The sequence below is a fragment of the Neltuma alba genome, unplaced genomic scaffold, assembly GCF_004799145.2.
Source record: "Neltuma alba isolate B1F8T4 unplaced genomic scaffold, ASM479914v2 tig00012912_pilon, whole genome shotgun sequence".
Classification (NCBI taxonomy): Eukaryota; Viridiplantae; Streptophyta; class Magnoliopsida; order Fabales; family Fabaceae; genus Neltuma; species Neltuma alba.
The window spans coordinates 212773-233457 of NW_021637281.1; the positions used below are offsets into that span (position 1 = coordinate 212773).

The 20685-nt window shown below is 33.1% G+C and overlaps 4 protein-coding genes and 1 non-coding gene across 5 annotated transcripts; 2 read left to right on the forward strand and 3 right to left on the reverse strand.

The window, feature by feature from the left end:
• Positions 1–235: 235 nt before the first annotated feature.
• On the reverse strand, positions 236–3270 carry LOC114732471 (pentatricopeptide repeat-containing protein At4g21705, mitochondrial). The gene is made up of 2 exons (XM_028919750.1): positions 2962–3270; positions 236–2388 (listed from the first exon to the last, which is right to left on the reverse strand). Exons 1-2 carry the CDS (start codon positions 3202–3204, stop codon positions 1156–1158), a joined length of 1476 nt encoding a protein of 491 aa, XP_028775583.1. The 5' UTR covers positions 3205–3270; the 3' UTR covers positions 236–1155.
• Positions 3271–4156: 886 nt separating this feature from the next.
• Positions 4157–7035, reverse strand: LOC114732473 (heat stress transcription factor B-2a-like). Its single transcript, XM_028919753.1, has 2 exons — positions 6660–7035; positions 4157–4516 (listed from the first exon to the last, which is right to left on the reverse strand). The coding sequence occupies exons 1-2, from the start codon at positions 6981–6983 to the stop codon at positions 4157–4159; spliced, it is 684 nt and encodes a 227-aa protein (XP_028775586.1). The 5' UTR covers positions 6984–7035.
• A 3138-nt stretch (positions 7036–10173) lies between these two features.
• TRNAV-UAC (transfer RNA valine (anticodon UAC)) lies at positions 10174–10246 on the forward strand. Its single transcript has one exon. It is a non-coding gene; the product is annotated as a tRNA-Val (tRNA).
• Positions 10247–12569: 2323 nt separating this feature from the next.
• Positions 12570–15556, reverse strand: LOC114732465 (E3 ubiquitin-protein ligase RMA1H1-like). The gene is made up of 2 exons (XM_028919746.1): positions 15427–15556; positions 12570–13397 (listed from the first exon to the last, which is right to left on the reverse strand). The coding sequence occupies exon 2, from the start codon at positions 13345–13347 to the stop codon at positions 12619–12621; it is 729 nt and encodes a 242-aa protein (XP_028775579.1). The 5' UTR covers positions 13348–13397; positions 15427–15556; the 3' UTR covers positions 12570–12618.
• A 2663-nt stretch (positions 15557–18219) lies between these two features.
• LOC114732455 (DNA ligase 1) lies at positions 18220–20447 on the forward strand. Its single transcript, XM_028919736.1, has 8 exons — positions 18220–18291; positions 18399–18488; positions 18810–18869; positions 18995–19034; positions 19136–19229; positions 19872–19931; positions 20048–20139; positions 20284–20447. The coding sequence occupies exons 2-8, from the start codon at positions 18415–18417 to the stop codon at positions 20368–20370; spliced, it is 507 nt and encodes a 168-aa protein (XP_028775569.1). The 5' UTR covers positions 18220–18291; positions 18399–18414; the 3' UTR covers positions 20371–20447.
• Positions 20448–20685: the final 238 nt, after the last annotated feature.

A 20685-nucleotide genomic window follows, 5' to 3' on the forward strand; every position in this document is an offset into this window, starting at 1 on the left:
TCATATTTGGAACAAAAAAGGGATTTGAGTGTGAGTTTTGGTATTTCGCCTTCTATTGTTGTCTGAAGTATGTGTAATGAACCTTTTGAATTATATGATGCTTATGATTGCTAACAATTTCTCCTTCCCTTTTCATGTTATTATATATTATTATGTGAAGCATCCCGCATCAAAATAAACAATATGACTTTATGCATATTTATGCTCGAAAAGACTTGAGTAAATGGACAATAAATTTATGCCTTTCAAACATGTGATCTTTTATAATTATAACAATGTCATAGCGAGAAGACCTCCAAAAACAAAAATTATCACACAATAACTATCTCATATCTGCTTATTGTGAAACCACCAAAAAAAAAAACAACAAAAACAAAAACAAAAGAAAGGCCGGTTACAAGATAAACTTGGATCAAAGGGTTACAACATAAACAGAAATTCGTAGCAATTAGGCAAATTCCAGAAAACAGCCTCACCTCTTGTTCTCGGGTTTTCGGGAGTTAAACTTATGAAAATATAAAAGATATACGTACCATCAAAGAGGAAGTTTGATAGCCAATCCCCCCGGCACTTCTGCATTCAGTGAACTTCCCAGTTATTTACCGCTCTCTTTGCTCCTTCTCCTCCCTCCTCAGTTCTCTCCATCTTACCGGGGAGAAGTGACGGTCGTTCAAAACACATGGTTATATCTTTAAACTTTTCACATTCAACGGAAAAGGTAATAAGTCGGCTCCTGATAACGAGACACACTTTACTGCATTTAGATAACTGACTTACAAATGATCCAATGAATATGACAATATCCATAATCCAAGCTTATCAGATCATAACTTCCCTCCTAAAACCCAATAAATTAAAGAGGATAAGCACGTTATTCTCCTCTCCCGTTTACTAATTCAAAGTTTTGTGAGTTCAACTTTCAATAAAGAGCTGGATACAGAGAATGCATTGATGCATATAGAAAATCTCCAATAGCGCAGAATCATGGTGAAGAAAGAAACTGTAACCCAGTCAAGGACCAGAACTAGGTCACTGTTAATTGGAGAATATGATACTTTGAAATAACATTGTTTGAAATTCGAAGGCAAATTGAATCCACCAATGGTGGTTTGCAAGAGATTAATGCAATTGGAGAATTGAGGTAGGTTTTGAAGTCTACGGCTTTCTCATATCAAGAATTTCTTTTGTTTTTTCATCTTCATCGATGTTATCTTCCTTCATACGATCTAACAGTCCATCTACTTCTTTTCCATGTCTTACATAAGCCTTGATGAGGGCGTGGTACATTCGTCTGTTTACCGGGACAAAATTTCTTAATGAGCCCACCAAAGCTTCTACTTCTTCAACACTTCCGTTATCACCAACCCAGCTAATTATCCCCGAGTACACCCTGGGATTTGGCTTCCATTCTTTATTTTCTGCCTGGAGGGCTGCTTTAAAGCAATCAAATGCTTTCTCCATCTCACCCTTACGAAGGTATCCACCTGCCACTTCAGTCCAGCTGTTTGACCTGGTCGCCTTCCCCCTCTTTTGTAAGCTTTTCAGCATGATTTCCGCTTTCTCGTGCAAACCTTTTTTCAAGTATCCAGTGATGACAACATCTGGGATGCGAGGATCATAACAATTGCCAGAGGACTCCCAGTCCTTCAATAATTTCTCAGCTTCATCCAGCTCACCAAGCCTTGCCAGAGATTCTAACATGGTTGTGAAATCTCTGTTTAAGCACCTCTTGCAATCACTCCTCTCCCGTTCCCATAATCTGATGACCTCAGTCTTGTCTCCAAGACGAGCATAAAGAGAGATCAGAAAATTGTAACCAAGACCATCCTTCTTATCTAGCCTCTCCTCTGCTTTCTTTAGGGCATCAACTGCCTTACTCGTAAGTCCTGCTTTTATATAGTAATCAGCCACAACAGTGTAAGTATTCCAGTCCATGACAATGTGAGATTGGTTTTCCATCTCTTTTAGTGTTCTTTCAATTCCATCAACATCAGACCTCACTCCAAAAGCATTGATACAGATTCTGTAGGAGAAATTGTCAGGCAAAACTTTGTTCTTTTTCATCTCGATCAGCACATCAGGGACCTTCTCAACCTGACCGGTGTTGGTGTATAGACACATGATATCATTGTAACTTAGAGGTGATGAAGCGAGGCCCAACTCCTTCATTTTCTGAAGATGGGAGAGGGCCTTCTCAGTTTGGTGCTGCCGTGTGTAGCAATTTAAGAGAGCACCATATGTCTTATTATTTTTATCTTCTTCCTTCAAGCTATTAAAATAGCCTTCAGCAGAAGGATATCCATGAACTTTGCCCATCAGATCCAAATGCACAGCATGTTCAGTAGGTGAAAATATGCATACACCATTCTTATTCATCCACTCAGATACCTGCACCGTCAAGTAGCACAATTTAAGGGATAGATACAAGTAAACAATGAAAATTTTAAACAAGTCTGAACACTATGGTTTCATATAAAACCATGTTAGTCGCATATAATGTTCAATATAGGAGTCTCTATATCAAACGTTACGCAACTCTGCCCAACTGCTCATTCATCAGATTTCACAACTCTGTACCATTTTAATAACCATATTGTTGAAGCACCACGATGGCCACAGTTTCCCTGCTTATTTTAACTGAATTGGTAATTTGTAGGTTTCAAAGTTAAATGATTCCTTCAAAAAATAAAATTGACCACAAATGATTTGTTATCAAATACTTATACATTTGTAAAAAATGAAACCAATTCCCAATGCTCTAACTGTTGGTACATGGGTTATCAGTGAATAGAATCCTAAATAAGGTTGTCCTAACTAATAACACAACCAACCAAAATTAGTCAGTGCCAAATAATTAATCTATCACAAAAACTTTGATCATTATAGTCTTCGTTTTATGCTATGCTTGGGAATCAGCCAAAAATTAGTATTATGCGGTGACTTTGAAAGAAGTTTAATGACCTCTAGGGCTTGGGTGAACCTCCTGCGCTTGCGAAGATCTCGAACGATGCGCTGAAGCTCGGCGACTCTTATCTTGTTCCCCTTATATACCCAGTCCTCGAGCTCAGGTACCACGCTGCTGCTGGGGCTCCCAAGCGGACTGATTTTATTGTAGAGACTGGGTTTCCTGGTCCTACTCGTGTAGTAGAATCTGCTCGCAATCGTACTTTGCGTCGCGATTCTTCGAAGAAGATTCGATTCCATGGCCAGGGTTGTCAACACTCGACAGTTTACTACACTGCTCCGGGACTGGAAACGGAAATGGTCGCCATGGGAGACAGTTCTTTCCCCCTTCACCGGGGTTTAGGGTTTAAGAATGGGCCTGAATCGGGTTTTTATTGGGCCGACCTAGTTTGATGGGTTCGGAGTTCAGATTATCATAGTAATAGGCGTACCAAACTTGGGCCTGGACAAGATGTTTATTGGGCCAATAAGGCTCATCGAATTCTTTCTCACATTAACCATATCAATTTTGTGGGCCTAAACAATGAGATATCTAGCCCAAAGTGGTGAAAACAGGGACATCTGGCCCAAAAACTACAAAAACCTGATTAAATTTAGTAAAATTGTGAGAACCAACCAAATAATTTTTTCAAAATATATATTCTATTGCATTTAAAGCTGATTTGTAATGGTAAATAAATTTTTACTCCCTCTTCTTTGCAATTCAAAAAATAAAACTAACACTCCCATAATATAACAAGTCTTCTTGACAAAAACTTTGGTCCAAAGACAGAGTAGTTAATGATGATTTTTTATTCTTACCTTTTGTTATTAAAAAAAAAAAACAGAGTGGTTTTTAAATATAGGGAAGAAATGATAAAATTTCAAAATCACATTATTTAATAAGAATAAACATACAATTTTTATCAATTTAAAATACATTTAATGATTTAACTAATATTTTTTATTTGTAAAAATATATAACCAACGCTTTATTGTGGATCGAAAGGAGTAGTTAAGCAGCTCTTATATTAAAGGTTAGAGGAGTGCGACATATCTTACACGTGGCTTCATGTTTGATATAATACTCATGAACTAACTAGGAATAACAATACAAAGACATTGAGTATTCAAATTCATGGAAATCAATATGCATTGCAGTGATAGGAGATGCAATTTTTGGGGCACACCCTCTTGTGTTCATAAATGTGAATCAAGGAGAGTGGTAACTTAATTTTGGTGGGGTGCCCATATATTGGGAGACACATTGCAACAACCTGCTTTGTAATTGTTTGAAATGGGCAATTTGTGATTGTAAATGCTGGTTCTGCTTCTTCAGCTCTTGGTTCTGCTGTAGCAATGATTCATTATTGTTATTATTATCACTATCATTATGATTGGTTCCCTCATCTATGGCTGCATTATTATTTTCTTCGGAACAAGATTTCAAGTATGGAGGGAAAACACTTGGCTCGCACTTCTTCCTTGTTATCTCCGCCAGCAACTTCTTGTGACCTCTCTGAAATTTCTCCTGCTTGAATTCCCATCTCTTTGATGACACTTTCTTAAACCCCTGAATCATCAACTAATATAAGTAACTTGAGCTCCAAGTAAGTCACATAAAAATTAATTTAATTAATTAATTATTTAAAAAATGTTTGCTGTTTTCTTAGAACTATCTATTTCAATTGTTACTTGCTTTGAAAATTGATACCTTGATAGAAAACACCTTAATACATATATATAATTAATTTAAAATAATTTATGAACACAATTTGCAAATTTGACGAGATATAAAATAACATGACGTCTCATATTTAAAATTAAAATAAAATCACTAGAGGGAATATTATACGTGTGTATACACTTTACAACATGAAAGAAGGGGTTAAGATTCTAAAGAACCTCAGTGATGATAATTTTCACACTATTTTAAATATGTAAAGCAAACCATGGAGAAACAACACTTTGCAACTATGCAATAAACCATCTACACGCAAACACACAAGTATATATAAGCTAAATTAACCAATGCACAAATAAACGTCAGAAACTGTCTCATATATATTTATCTACCATATACACGGGGATGACTAACTATCTATGTAAAGAAACTATTACATGATCTTATGCTTAACTCCAATATTATAGTACAAAAATAAATATGCAGCAATTAAAACATAAGCATATGACTCGAATCTGAAATCCAAATTGGTCACAAGAATTTGAGAAAAAAATGAGATTAATTAGATGATTTAATGATTGTAGCTCTATTATTGACAATGCAGCTTTGATTCTTACAATTAAATTCAGTTTGTAAAATTTGTCATGATTCTGATAATAGTTTTTTGAAGATTAATAAGCAAGAAGATCCCTTTTCTGTCATTATCTCAATAAGATCGTTTTAAAGTGTCGTTTTGGAAAAAGGTGGGCCAATCAGGCATTTCCTTCTAAGCATTGGAAGAGTAGAGAAGAAGAAACCCAAATAATCAATGCATCAAATTAATATAATGCATCTATAATCTGATGTAAGATTTTACATGAATTATAAGAAACATATTATGTCTTTTCTATGCAAAGAAATTAAGTGTTAAATAATGTTTTTACACAAATTCAACAATTTTTTAGAATTATTAATTATCTTAGAGATTTTATCCCTCATGTGTCCAATCACACCAGCCACATGTTTAAACTTCTTAAAAAGAATCCTCCCGCATGGGGGACAGAACAGTAGCTGTCAAAACCCTTAAAAGAATTGCACAGCAACCACTGAAACTAAAAAAAGGTCAAAAAGTACTCTTACAAGTGCATGTGCTTTGCTTTAATTATTTCAATAGACAGATTGCCTTGAGCAGCAAAAATTGAAAGAATCGTTTTTCTTTTTGGTGGTCAATGAATTCAAGAGTCACGTTTAATTTATTGATGGAGAGATGAAATTTCTTGAACACAATTTTGTTTGATCCCTACGCAAAATCATTTGACAATTACATCAAGATAACATAAAAATCTATAAATAATTATATTTAAATCCAATTTGCCACACAAGATTATGAGATGACAAATTAATCTACGATTTTATATTTGACCAAAGTTCAAGATATTGATCCTCATCATTCCCGAAAATAAAATAATCATCATTCATCATTCACATCAAAACTTAATTATATGTAAATCGGGAGCCTGCAGAAGCAACTGGCCTGGGGAAGGCGAAACCTTCTCTTCCAGTCTTCTTGATAGTTGGAGAAATTTTTTTTTTTTTTTATGGTTAGTTGGAGAAAAATTATTGCCAGAACTATTTACAGTGCAGAATATATCATCCATGCAAAAATGATAACAGAATAATAATAATAATAATGCTCATTTTTACCATTATATTTTTAAAGCATGTGAGACTATATAAAAATATATAAGATGTTGTATATTTCAAAATCAAAATCAATATAAAATATGAAAACTCTAAACTGTGAAACACTGAAACTCGACTCATTTTTCAAACTTCTAATAAATATAGGGCTCAAATCATAGTTATATGCACTTAAAATGTATTTCTCATATTATGTGAAGTGATTCATCAAATCTAGTACAAGACATGTTTTGATTCTGTAACAAAAAAATAATATAACAAAAAGGGGGAAAAAATACCAATCAGCTATATGAATTACACGGTACCAACGTAAAGAATAATCTAAACTTAGAAAATAGTTGGAAAGACGTACATAGGTGTTTAATTGGCGGATGAAGCTGGAGAAGTTATTGTGTTTGAAGTATCTGGGCAAGATGAGCTCTGAGAATTCTGCAGGACGCCACACTACGAAACCATCTCCTTCCTCGTTCCATGACACTATTGATGGTCTCTTCCTTTCTTCTTCTTCACCTTGATCCGCTACTCCGCCTTCTTCCACCAAATCATACGTCTTCAACAGAAACGGCGCCACACACCGTCCCCTTGGAGACTGGCCGCCGCCGCTGCCACTGCCGGAGGCCACAGTGGCTGCCGCGGCTGTGTTGTTGAGCTTTAGCTCCGTTAATCTTTCAGCCATGTTTGGAATACGTTTGGTATAATATATAGCTACCTCTTCTTTTTGCGTTGCCCAAACAGGTCCTTATTCCACACTCTGCTTATATAATATTAATACCACAACTTCCTAGTGTCCTCGGTGGTAGATGGGTAACTTCTAGCTAGCTAGTGCCGTGTATGGTGAGGCTGTTTTCTAATTGTTAATTATTTTTTCTTTTTGCTCTTGATTTGCTTAAAATTTTTATTTTTCTATTATGTTCCTCATGTCAACAGATGCAATCATACATTTGTCTAAATTATAAATAGAATAATTTATTTTTCATAAAAAAATACTATCTCCATTTCTTAATATAAAATTTTATTTGATTTTTATCTTGGTCCTAAATATAATACCCCAATCCATTTTTATATTATATCTATTCATTTTTTTAAGATAGTCCTTCTAATAAACTTGATTAACAAAGATATTTTGGAAAAGACAACACATATTTATTATAAATAATTAACTTAATTTATTTTTCTAATATATTTAAATTAGTCAACTAACTCTTATATTTAAGATCAGGCTAATTAGTTTATTTTTGGAACTCAGGAGTGTTTGGATAGAAACTAAACCATAGTTTCAGAAGTGCTTTTACGGATTACGAAGTAAATATATAGAGGAGGTTACCTCATTTTGCAGAAAAGTACTTCTGAAACTGCAGTTTTGAGAATGCCAGACACCCTCTCAGTACACGTACGTACACATTGCACGAGAGAAAAAGACGACCCACATTTACTAGTTCTTTGAATAATTATTTTTAATGTATCAAACTTGTTTTAATTTAGGGGTGCGCGATATTTTTGTGTTAGTCAGGGTTAGGAAGTTTCTCGAGTTGGCCATGTGATATAGTTTTTCTCCAGCGTGTTTGACCTTTGAATAAAGACCAAAATAATAGTTTCTATGTGCGTGTTGCTTACTATATTAAGATATATGTTCCATATAAAAATATTTCGTTAATAAATATTACCATATTATCGTTTTTAAATTTTCTAATTAAAATTTATAATGACAAGAGGTTCATATAATTTTAATTGTACGGCAATTAATTATACCACTTCATCAAGCTTTTTTTTTTAAAATTCAATTATTCAGAAACTTAAAAAAAAAGTAACATATTTTTATAAATTATAAGCGACTTAGGCAGCCACTTTAGAACAAAAAAGAGAAACTATACTAATAGTTCATGTGCTGAAGACTGGCAAAAAATTTAGATAATTAATTTCCTATTTGCATACATCAACACAAGACCTCATATTATGGATTATTAATTTAACTGTGTTGTCGTTAATTTACATCATCGCATGCGTTACCATTAGAATCAAAAGAACAGTAGTGGCCTTGTGTCTGCTTTGACTCCCCGAAAAATAACTACAAAGAATTTAAATTAATATTGGTTCTAAATTCCGTTAAAAAGCATATAATCCATATAAAAAGTCATTTTGATGAATTTTGTTTCTTTTTTTGAGTTGACTACTTTTTATGCATATATATTAGATTATTTTACACGTTTTAATGAAATTGATAATCCTATATAGAATTACTAGTGATCGCACTATATGTTATGGTTTTTTTTTTTTTTACATTGTAAACCACTCAATTCATTTTTTATTTGATGTCAAAAACACTCTTAAGTTAAACAAAGATATTATGCTCGTTTCCAAATGTTATGTCATTTCAAAAATATTAATTATTAACAATATCTATAGACTATAACAATATTGTTAATGTTACTTTTACTTTCAAATTAAATAAAACTGTCCATTTTCTATTTAAGAATGAAGTGTTGGAATTAGTTTATTATAGAACTTTAATTAATACTTTCATAATTTAGAAGGTTGAAAGAATAATGCGGGAATTAATGGGTCACATTATTACATTAAATGACTCCTCAAATAATTAAATATAAGAAGCCAAAACTTCTAGACATAATGCTATTATGCATGGACCGAGCTAAGTGAATATCATATAGTATTAATATTAGTCATTAGAAATATTCTCTCTATTTCTTTTTAGTTGTATCTGGAAAAAATAATAATTACATTTATTTGTCATTTTAAAATTTCAACATACGAGTGTATCATAAAAGGCATCAGTACATATCTCATACATGATTATAAAATTAGTTAAGCTAATTAAATAGGTAGCAAAATATAATTTTGTTTAGTTTTGGCCTTAATTATTGTGGAAGGGTGTGGAAAAAATTAGTTTTGTTTGGTGTGGCACCATCATTGACTCTAATTGGTGGATCATTTATGTGATTAGTTTTTTCTCTACCACATGCTGTTCAGTTTGTCGCCACCTCACCCACTCTTAATGCCGAAATTAAGTTTTAGAATAATCTCATCACAATAATTATACATGACATGTTTTTTTTAAAAACCAGAAAAAAAAAGATACACTAAAAATAAACTCCTTACAATCTTTATGTCAATTAGAAAGTATTCTTGATCATTTTTATAAGACACTCGTTGATATAAAAGAACATTAAATTTTTTTTATATGTACCCAGAGTTAATAAGGGTAATAGGAGAGAGTAAAAATTAATATAATATTTGAGTTTATCATAGTTAATAAAAATAATATTAAAAATCACTTGAATTTTATGAAAAATGTAATGTTTTTAACCTTTTTTTATTAGTAAATATAAATTAGTTAGAATTGACTTGCAACGAGGGTTGGAGAGAGTACTTCTATATTTTTATTTATAAGTCATTTCAAAATTATTTCATTGAAATTAAGAAAAAATTTTAAACTTAGTTTTATGGATATGTATTGATAAAATAGTTATAAATTTTTGCACATAACTATCCGAGCAAGATGAAAGTGGACTGAAATGAAGTATGGAGAAGGAAGATAGGTAATGGAATGAAAGGGAAGCTGGTGGAAGCATTGATTTGACTATTATGCATATGGGTTAGGTGTTTACCTATTGCATCAAGACAAATTGAATTGCATCATTTATATGTTGTCCCTATAAAAATCATTAAGTTGACTCTTCATTACAAAAAACTCAATCACCTAAGAATATATCCACTATTGTACGATATCCATTTTCATACCAATTAATTAAAGTCAAGCTTAGGTTATGTTGGGGCTCTGGTAATAAAGTCTGAGCTGAATTGCATTTTAGCTTTGAACTGTTTTCAGAACGCGCCCCCCTTCATATCCGGTTGCTGTGGTGTAGTGGTTATCACGTCAGTCTTACACACTGAAGGTCCCCAGTTCGATCCTGGGCAGCAACATCATCTTTTCGCTTTAGTTTCTTTTTTAAATTCTTTTTGGTTTGGGCCTTTTCACTTTCGGGTTTATCAACGGCCAATAAGTTAGGTCCATCTTGCCGCTGACAATAATTAGGTTCAGTGAAAGAAATTTTATTTATTTGTTTAAATATGGTCAGGAGTTTGAATTTTATAAATAAACCTGACAATATTTGATAATATCATATACAACGTAGTTGTATTTCAAAAACAATAATTTTACATTTAATTGCCACAATACAAATATTATATTTCTTTCTTCTTGTCTCTCTGCAATTTTCGCTTGTTTACATTTCCATTAACAAATAAACAAAAAAGTTACTATAACTTTTAGTCCTCAAATTTGTCTTCATTCTGATTTTAATCTTTCAAGTTTTAAACTGTAAGTTTTGGCACATTGAGAGGCAAAATGGTTTAAATTTTTATTAGATTATATGTAAATGAAAAGAAACTTGATAGGCCAAAACTTATAGTTTGAAATTTGAGAGACTGAAACTAAAATGATGATAAACTTGAAAAACTAATGTTTACATTCATGCAAAACAAAATAAAAACAACAAGAAATCAAACCCTATATAATTTATGATGAATATTGAATGAGACCAAAAATTGCTAAAATCTTTCCTTTGGTCCAAAAGCAGCTGAAAGTATTGAAAACAAACGCAACACCCGGACCTAACAAATCTAACACTAAGAGCTCATATATAAATATAAATATATATAATAGCAAACTAACACCAGGCATATTATTGCCAGATTCCATGGACATAGCAGATATGGCCTACTTGTTGGTAATGAATTATGTATGCGTACGTACATGCATACAATATTCATTAATATTACCAAATATTACACAATTATTTCAAAGAAATAATTACAAGATGATGGTTGCTATTATAAAATTGATAAAATAAACACAATTCGAGTCCAATGCAATCTCATATTCCAAGATGAAAACGACCAAATAATTGCCAAAATCTTTCTTTAGTCCAAAAGAAGCATTGGGAAAAGAAAAGCAACACTCGGACTTAAGACCGGAAAGGAGTCATAATATTTGCCGGGTTCCTTGAATCTAACATTGCTGGGTCCTACCGATCCCCCATCCTCCAGTCATCGCATGCGTCCTCTGGGTCCTGGTTGGTGGGTTGGAAGAACAGGTGGATGTTTTTACGCTCCCTCCAATTAAAAATATTAGCATGAAATAACTGTAATTTTAAAAATTGGTTAAAGATAATATATACTACCTCCTGTTTTAATATAAGACTTTATTTGATTTTTATTTCAATCTTAAATATAAGATCTCAATCTACTTTGTTTGTCATATTTATGTATTTTTTTTTAAAAATAGTTCTTCTAACAATAGTAATTTTAACTAATATGCACGATTGGCAAGGATATTTTAGAAAAGACAACATATATTTATTACAATAACTAACTTAACTTCTTTCTTTAATCTCCTCAAATTAGTCAACTAGCTTTTAACTTACTATTTTTGGTCCTAATTATAAGACTTCATTTACAGTCTACAAATAAGATTTTATAATTAGAACCGGATGTAGTATTTCTCTAAAACACCTTTATTTATGAAGAGGGTAAATGGAAGAGACAATGAGTGGAAAAAAAAAAAAGAGAGAACAAGTGAAAAAAAGATATGAGAAAGAGATATAATTAATTAGGGATAAAAATGACAAAAAAATTAAATGATTAGAGAAATTCAAATTGTATCGTATAAAAAAACAAAGCCCATTTAAAGATTTATGGGTTAATACCCTCTTCCTCTTATGTTTACTAAAATGCAAATAATTTTTTTCTCTTTTTATCTGCTTTCATAGTTTTTTTTTTAATAAATCAATACTATATTTAGTCTCTGAAATTTGAAATGGTTTTTATCCTTCAAGCCTTGTTTTTAAAATACTGTTCCAAAGATTAAAAAAATATTTAAGCAGACCAAAATGAGGTTAAATTTTAAAAATCAAAATCAAAATGAGATCAAACTCTAAGGACTGAAAATGCTATTAACCTTTTTTTTAAAAAAAAAAAATCAACACGTTTATCAATTTCATCCGCCACACCATTATTTCTCATGCCAGCAGTTATATGTTGCGCTATCCAATACCTGTGCTTCAACATTCTTGCTGATGTGAAAGTATATTTGATAAGAATAATATCAGCAAAGTATCAACGATAAGCCCATAATAATACTGCATAGTATCAACTTATATATTACTGATGCATCAAACAAATGATAGCATAAATACCTATATCATGGATAGTACATTTACGATGTTTATCACAGCTAGAAATATATCTTTACAAAATATACATTAGAAACTCCAAAATAATCTCAACCAGGGTGCTCAAAAGACGATGAGACAGAGAACAAAACAGCAGAAGAGGAAGATTGAGATTCTGTTCAATGACTTATCTGCTTGCATCACCTGCCTTCTCAGTCTCGGGCTGTTACTGCCCATCTGCTGATAAGCATCCGGGTAAGCGTATAAATTTTCCGGGTTGCCAAACACTCTGGCATAAACCATCTCAGCCACAGGGTGGTAAAATCCTTGAGGTGTAAGAGTGGTACTGAGATTGAACACTTGTGATGAGGCATCCCCTTCCCTTTGGTACCGAGGAGAACTGAAATGTTGGTGACTTTGATGAGGATAATGATAAGGAAGATGCTGATGATGGCCACCTTGAGATGATGATGCTGACATCAGAGCTTGAGCGCCAAATGCTCGTGGTCTTGGTGGTATAAAAATATCGTGACATGACGCCTTTGTGTCGTGCTCAGAAGGAACCGGGGTTTCACCCCGGCCATATAGGGGGACCAAGGTGGTGGGGCATATATCAGCCCTGCAAACTGGGCATTGTGGGTGTTCATCAGATGCCATAGAAGCACTTTGGACATGAAGCCACTTGTAGATGCAAGGCCAGCAATAGAGGTGGCCACAGAGGGTGACCACAGGTTCAAGAGCAAAGTCAAAGCAGATGTTGCAATTAAAACATCCGTTGTAGTTTCCAGTCTCTGTCATCATGGAACTTGGAATGCCTTTCCATTCCTGGGAAATGCAGTGTTCAAAGGCCATGAATCATGGACACAATTCTCACACCTTTTTCCAACAGTGCTCCTTTAACCCTGGAATGGAGAATAGATTAATTCAGATCAATAAGTTAATTACATGTGATTGAATTTAGTTTAAGGCGAGGGCAGTGTTCATATTTACGGTTGAATGGAATAAAGAACCATCAGTACACAACATGAAGGTAGAAATTTCGATTATAAGTAATAAAATGCAAGCTGAAGACGATTAGATTGATTCTAAACTGCACAATTATTTCTCCTTATTAAACCCACTCTTAATTCAGATTTCACCAGTCCAGTGTCACCATAGTGAAGCTATCAATAGAGAATATAGAAGCTATAGCAAACTGTACTATTATAAATCATGAACAATGCAACTCACTCCTCAAGTTTCATGCCATGCACATTGGCCCACTTAGTTTTCAACAAAACTATATTTTCCAATTGCCATTTAGTACCACTGATGAAACCAAGTAGAATATTTATGAATCTAAGGCAAAATGCTAGCCCATATTAAAGTCATCATCATTGCTCTATGGACAGAGTTAAGAGACTGTCGTGAAACATATCTGAAATTAATGATACCTACCATGTAGGCACGGATAATAAATATTATGAAGCTTCCAAGCCCATTGACAACCCTACAAGAACCACGTGTCTAAAAGGATGCAAAACAAGAGTCCTGATCTTAGATCAATACCGACAGGCAACTGCTAGAACATGGGTCACCTAAAACATCTTATACTATGACATTAAAAGCGAAAGGGCCTACTAATTCTGAGAAATAAACCTAAATTTAAGATTCTTACAGACATAATCAAAGGAACGCCTTTTCCAAATGTTTGACTATCAAGAATTGTAACAAGTTGTGAACAAATGAAGAGAGTCCAATTCATTCAAGCGATAAGACACTAACAAGCGATTCCATAAGAAACAAAGAAGAAAATCAGACTATCAGAGTCAGTCTTGATGTACAATGCAATCCCTAAATTTCATTGCATTGCTGGGTGAGTTTCAGAACATGCCAAAATACAATATACTAAAATCGCATCATTTTGCTTCGTTTTGTTCATTTTCTTCATGATGAAGCCCCCATACTTCTCCTGTGAGTTCTTTTTCCCCTTCAGAGCTGTTTCTCTTTATTGTCTTTGTCTGTGAGTGAGTTAAGCAAAGCTTGGATCTTTCTTTTGCATCGTCTTTGTCTTTATTTTGGTATATGCCAATTAGTGAAGCTTACTTCCAAATCACCGAGCCTCTGTTCATTTTTGTCTGTGAACGAAGCTTGCTAAATCATTCATTTGCTTAGAAGCTTCAGCATTTGTCTTTTTGCTCCTATTCATTAATCCACAGTCGTTGCTCATAAAAAACCGTTGCTTCATTCGTCTCATTGCAAGTTCTACGTTTTAATGAGTTGATGTGTTGCATATATATCTAATAGACTCAACTTTTTTTTTTTTTTTGTTCTCCTACATATCTATGGTGTTTTCCCCAATAGGTGCGTTGTATCACTGCCTTTTAGATTTTAAGTAGACAACCTAATTGTCAAACGCCTGCCAAGAGTAAAAGAAAGATGCCCATATCTTCAATTAGCTAAAGAGCTCTCAGGATCTTAGGGCTATTGGCAGACATATAGTGCTCTAGCCAATTCTACAGCATTGGACATACTTATAGCAGATAGGTAAACAAGAACATTCATCGTGTCCTATAAGAAATTTCATGCAATTACCAAAACATTAGATAACAAGTAAACAATGACATAACTAAAGAATCATTACGGATGCCAGATAGGTCAACCATCCTATCAGGACCTCCCAGACCAAACGAAAATGCCATCTAATTCAGAACACAGAATGGTCAATTCTCAATTGATTGATATTTATGAGCCCAGCAAACCTGAATGTTGCCAAAGATCAAAAGAAAGCAAAAGCACAAGATCGAGCAAGCTAGGACATTCAATCAAAATCAAATGAGAACAATCACAGGAGAAAAAACAAACCCAGAGCATTGAACCGGCTTTCATTTCCAGAGTCTAACAGAACAAATCGGAGACAACAATTAAAAAAATGTGAAGAAATAAACATACCCAGAAAGCAAAAAAAAGGAGAAATTTTGCTTTTAAGTTCCTTCCGTCCGAAGCCAGAGAAACTTCTTCGAAGAAGCTGCGATGGCGAATTGGATAAAGACGGATAAAGGAGAGAGATGCTTGGGAGGAGTGAAGGTGGGGTTTGGGACAGGAATGGAGGAGCGCGTCTTTCGTTGGGGTTTATATAGGGAAGGAAAATCAACTTCCCTCGATACGCACATAGGCTTCACTCCTCACAGGAAATTGAGGACCCACCTCATTGTGACGTGGCACTGCGATCACATGCACGAACCAGCTTCTGTTTCGGCGTTCATCGTACGATGTCTAGGTAATTGTAGTAAACATCTCATTTGCTGAGCAATTCTTGCGTGTCCATCGACATCGTTAAATATTTTTAAAACTTTTCTAAGCGGAATTTTTTCCCATACGTCATCAATGTACATTAATTATTGTTAAATAATTATTTTTTTTGACCGGAATTGTTAAATAATTATTAAAACTTTATATATGTGTGAATGGCTATATCTAAATATTCTTTAAAGTTTTACCCAAAAAGTCTATACCATTATAGTAATCACTACAAAAAATCTTTTATTTTCTTTGACGGTGTTCCGGTGTTTTTCTTTTATTTCTCTTATTTTTCTTGTAACTTATATATTTTCCAATATTTTTCTTGATTCAAAAAATTTTTTCTTCAGTTTTTTTATATCTTTACCATGCAGGAAAAATAAGTATAAACAATATCTTATAATTAGGACAAAAAATAGTACTCGTGTTATACTACCACTAGTCTTTAATATAAGATCATGTTTGACTTTTATTTTGATCTTAAATATAAGACCCCAATCCACTTTATTTCTCATATTTATATTTTTTTTTAAAATAGCCCTTCTAATAATGATAGTTCTAGTCAATACATTTGATTAGCAAGACTATTTTAAGAAAGATAACACCTATTTAGGACAAATAACTAACTCAACTTACTTCTTTAATCTCCTCAAATTAGTCAACTAGCTCTTATAATTAGGATCGGAGGTAGTATAAAGTTTTAATTTGATCTCTCTATTTTAATTAGTATATTTTTAGTTTTTTAGCTCTAGAATTATTAGTCGATTTTTTATAAAAATAATAATTATTTTAAAATTAAATTTAATATATTAGTATTTAAAGTGTTTTATCAATATTTAGTCCCTTTTTTTTGTTCACGGTTTAAAATTAAATGAATAAAAATATATTTTTTAAAGTTAAGAAATTAAATTTATACTGACAATAGGAATAGAATCATTATGAACGTCAACATTAATAGAATCTTTAGGTTTTGTTAATTCGGTGTTTAGTCCGTGACTAACTGCCTATGTTAACACAAAATCATATCAATTTAAATTTGCACACATTGTCAAGTGATTTTCCAAACTCGTTTTATTATATGCTCACAACACACACACACTTACACACTCTACTATATACATATAACTGTATAATTAAGTTTACTTAATTAAGATTTAAGTTCACGCTTTGTCCATATTGATAACGCCGTTGTGCTAACCTGATTCTCCGGACTGATGATAATTTTTTTTATTCTTCTCAAAAGTTTTTCAATCATTGTCCTGCAACCTGCAATGTAATTAGAAATTCAATTATATTCTTCCCATTTCAATCTCATGCATGTTATAAATGTGATTAAATAATACATACATCGTTAGTGTTCACTGAATTTTAACTCTCACATTAAATAATCAGACAATAACAATCTAGATTTTTTTTAATTAATGAAAAAAATCATGAGAATATATGTCATCTCACTTCTTGAAAGAAAGTGACACATATAATTAATCATTAAATATTTAGGTCCCATACAACAATGCAATACTGTAAAATGATTACTTAGATGCTCATGCAAATAATTTTTTTCTAAACAACAAGTTACACGTACTTACCAGATATCATAAATTTTGAAAGACGTGTTGTGTTTAATAACAAATTAGATTGAATCCGACGAAAATGACTAGTCTTTCATAATGTGATTAATTAAGATTGACTAATCCTTTATAATGTAATTAATTAAAATTAACTAGTTCTTTATAATATGATTTATCAAGATTTAAACCCCAGCAAAAAAAAGCCCGACAGATTGACGTCTTCATTTTCAAAATCTATAATCTAATCTTAATTTTAATATAATTTTTATTAGTTAAAATTTAGGGTGAGAATTTTAAAATTATCAATCTATCCTCGTAATCTAATTATCTACTTTCTTCTTTTTTTGGGCCAACTATCTATTTTTCTTTCTACAAGTTTAAATAAATACATTATAAGAACTGTTTTATATGTAAGACCGGATAATTATATAATTAAGCAAAGCAATATTTAACTAAATATTTTGACAAATGTGTTAAAAATATCTTTGAACAACATGTTTTCATGTCGTAGTATATAGTACATCGCCTAAAATTTGCAGGAACTGCACTTGTCATGGCTCACAAAAGTTCGAACTTCGAAGGCTTTTGGCAATTTTAGATTTAATATCTTAATTTCATAATGTAAATACTAATAGAAAAATTAAAAAAAGAAAAAAACTGTATTTCCCTCCACAATTTAACTAAAAAAATGGTTTTTTAAATCTCGCAAAAGTTTCAGAAACCCAACCGCCTGAGCGCGCTAAATTTCTTGCAATTCACAAGAATTGTAAACATATTGAATCTCTCACTAATAACGAAGAAGCTACGCTTCACTGAGCTTCGATTCATCTGCAATGTCTACAACGAAAATCGGAACCAGGAAACGAGCATCCGAGCCTGATCTCGCCGTCTCGGACAAGAAAAAACACGTCGGAGAGAATTTCGACTTCGATTTTGATCTCTCCGAGTTCGTCTTCCGATAACAGTTTCCCTTCGTCTTTGCTTTTTTTTTTTTGGTTGGAGTACTATTCTGAAATATCTTAAGAAATTCGAATCATGGCGATGACTTTGCAGTGATCTCAAAGGAATCATGACTGCGCTGCAACACATAAGAGAGAGAGCTCAGATGGACGATCAGAAGAAGAACGAAGAGACAATAAGCAGGTACTACGATGCCATGTGATCATAATTGAAGATTGTTCTGTTGTGAACTCTAATAAGTATTTAGTGTTTGCAAGGTTTGTGCATTTTTTTGCGATCTGGCTTTTGGTCTTGTATAGTGAGAAATCAATGCAAGCTGTTTCAGTGAAGTTGCATACTTATCTGGCATTCGAACGGTTACTGAAGTCTGTTTTAACTTATTATTTCGAATTCGAGAAATGTTCTTCTTACAGATTTAAAATTCTATAATTATGATGCCGTGAGATTGAGTTATGAGAGCTTCGCTGCTAAGGCTTTGTGAGTACTGCTTTCTGTTTGTGACAGCGTGGCAGCTGAAATCAAGTCTATGATTGAGGAACTGAAGTCCAAATTTGAGAAGGATAGGTAAACTTGAGGCCATCTTATTCCAAATTCAGTGTTATACTTCCTATATCTCTTTTTAACCATATTGAGTTCTGTTTCATCGGGCTAACCAAGGATTCCCCCCCCCCTCTTCTTTACACTGTCAGACAAAGTTTTGCTAAGGCACTTTCAAAGAGTTCCAAAGACGTATGTGACAATAGTTAACAGCCAATACGATTGCTTCAACTCATAAGAAAGGAATTACATGTTACTTGGAATTCAATTTGTTTGTGTTTGTTGTCTTGCAGTGTGAGAATTCCTTGAAGAATGAAACTGTGAAGTTCCAATCACTATACGAGAAATTTTCCAAGGAGAAGGCTGCCCATCTACAGGCCTTGAAAGGTACTTGCACCGCTGTTATCATCAACAGCTCTGACCCTATGAAGTGCAGTGCTCCTTTTGCAATTACATTTATAAGATTCAAATGAAGATGGATAATAAATAAAGGTGAGATACCTCACGGAACCGTTTCAGACAATCAAAACACTGGAGCTCTTGATTAAAAAAAAATTATGCTTATTGTGTCATGTATTCAGTGCAAGCCATCAGCCAACGGGCTTCTGTAAAGTTTATTCTTGGATCTACTTTTACGTATTAACACCGGGTTTGAATTGGAAAAGAAGTAATGACATGTCTTGTATTGCCTATTTGGAGTGCTGTTTATCGTGGGATCTCTTTTGGTATCTTCTATATACCCGGAAAAAAATGGATCAATGATGGACAAGCAGTATAATCAAGTCATTTATCTTGCAAAAATTCAATTTATTTACCACTTAATACTCGTACAAGCATCATTTTCAGAATGCAAGGGAGCCGATCTTTATAATCAAATCATTTTATCTTGCAAAAATTCAATTGCATGCAGATTTCATATACACGATCAATCATTATCCCATTAACTCTCTCAGAATAAATTTGGACATGTTTTAAGCGACCATTTAGTACTCTTTGCTTAATGCATTAACTGAGGTCTCTGTTTGCTAGATATATTCTCTAAATTTGAGGAAGAGAAGGAAAAGCTGTTCTTGAGATACGAACAACTGAGTAAGCCTTAAGACTCATTTCATCTTTCTGGTGAAAAATGATAGGAATTTGAGGCCATTGCTTTATGGAATATCTTCTTTAAATGCTTTCTTTATGGACATTTATCACCATTTCAGGAAAGAAGGAAAGAAATATGATATCTCAACAAGAAAAGGCCTGTAATGATAAAATTGCCAAACTGGAGGAGTCCTTAAAAAAGAAGAAACAGGTATATATGTGCTAATAATTAGCATTGAGTTCTTGGATTCGCAACTGCTTTTGCTCCTACGTTTGTTATTTAGTTTATACCCGCACAGCACAAAGCTCACCTTTCTGAGCAGAAACATTTAAACAACTCATTTTGACCACGCAGGATGACAAAACTTTCAGCATTTTGAGGAAAACTCTGGGTTCGTTTTTGGATAGTGCCTCAGATGAGGATTTTCCGCCTGATGATTGAAACTGCCAGCCCATGACTCTGTTCGTTTCGCTTGGATATGTAATTAAAGATGAACTTTATATCGAATCATTTTTCTTTGTTAAACACCTTCCATTCGCGACTAGATTTTGAAGTTATAGCACTCAGTAACGGAAATTCAATATCTAATGTGTGCTTATTCAGAGATCTTTTCCAACTGCTATGGTTATTTCATATGCCAGCCACTCTTCCGTTTTTAGTCTTTACGAATAGAGAACTTGATACAAACTTCATATATATATGTTACTAGTTTTTTAATGATATGTTTTTGCATATCGGTTCATATTCATAGTTCTG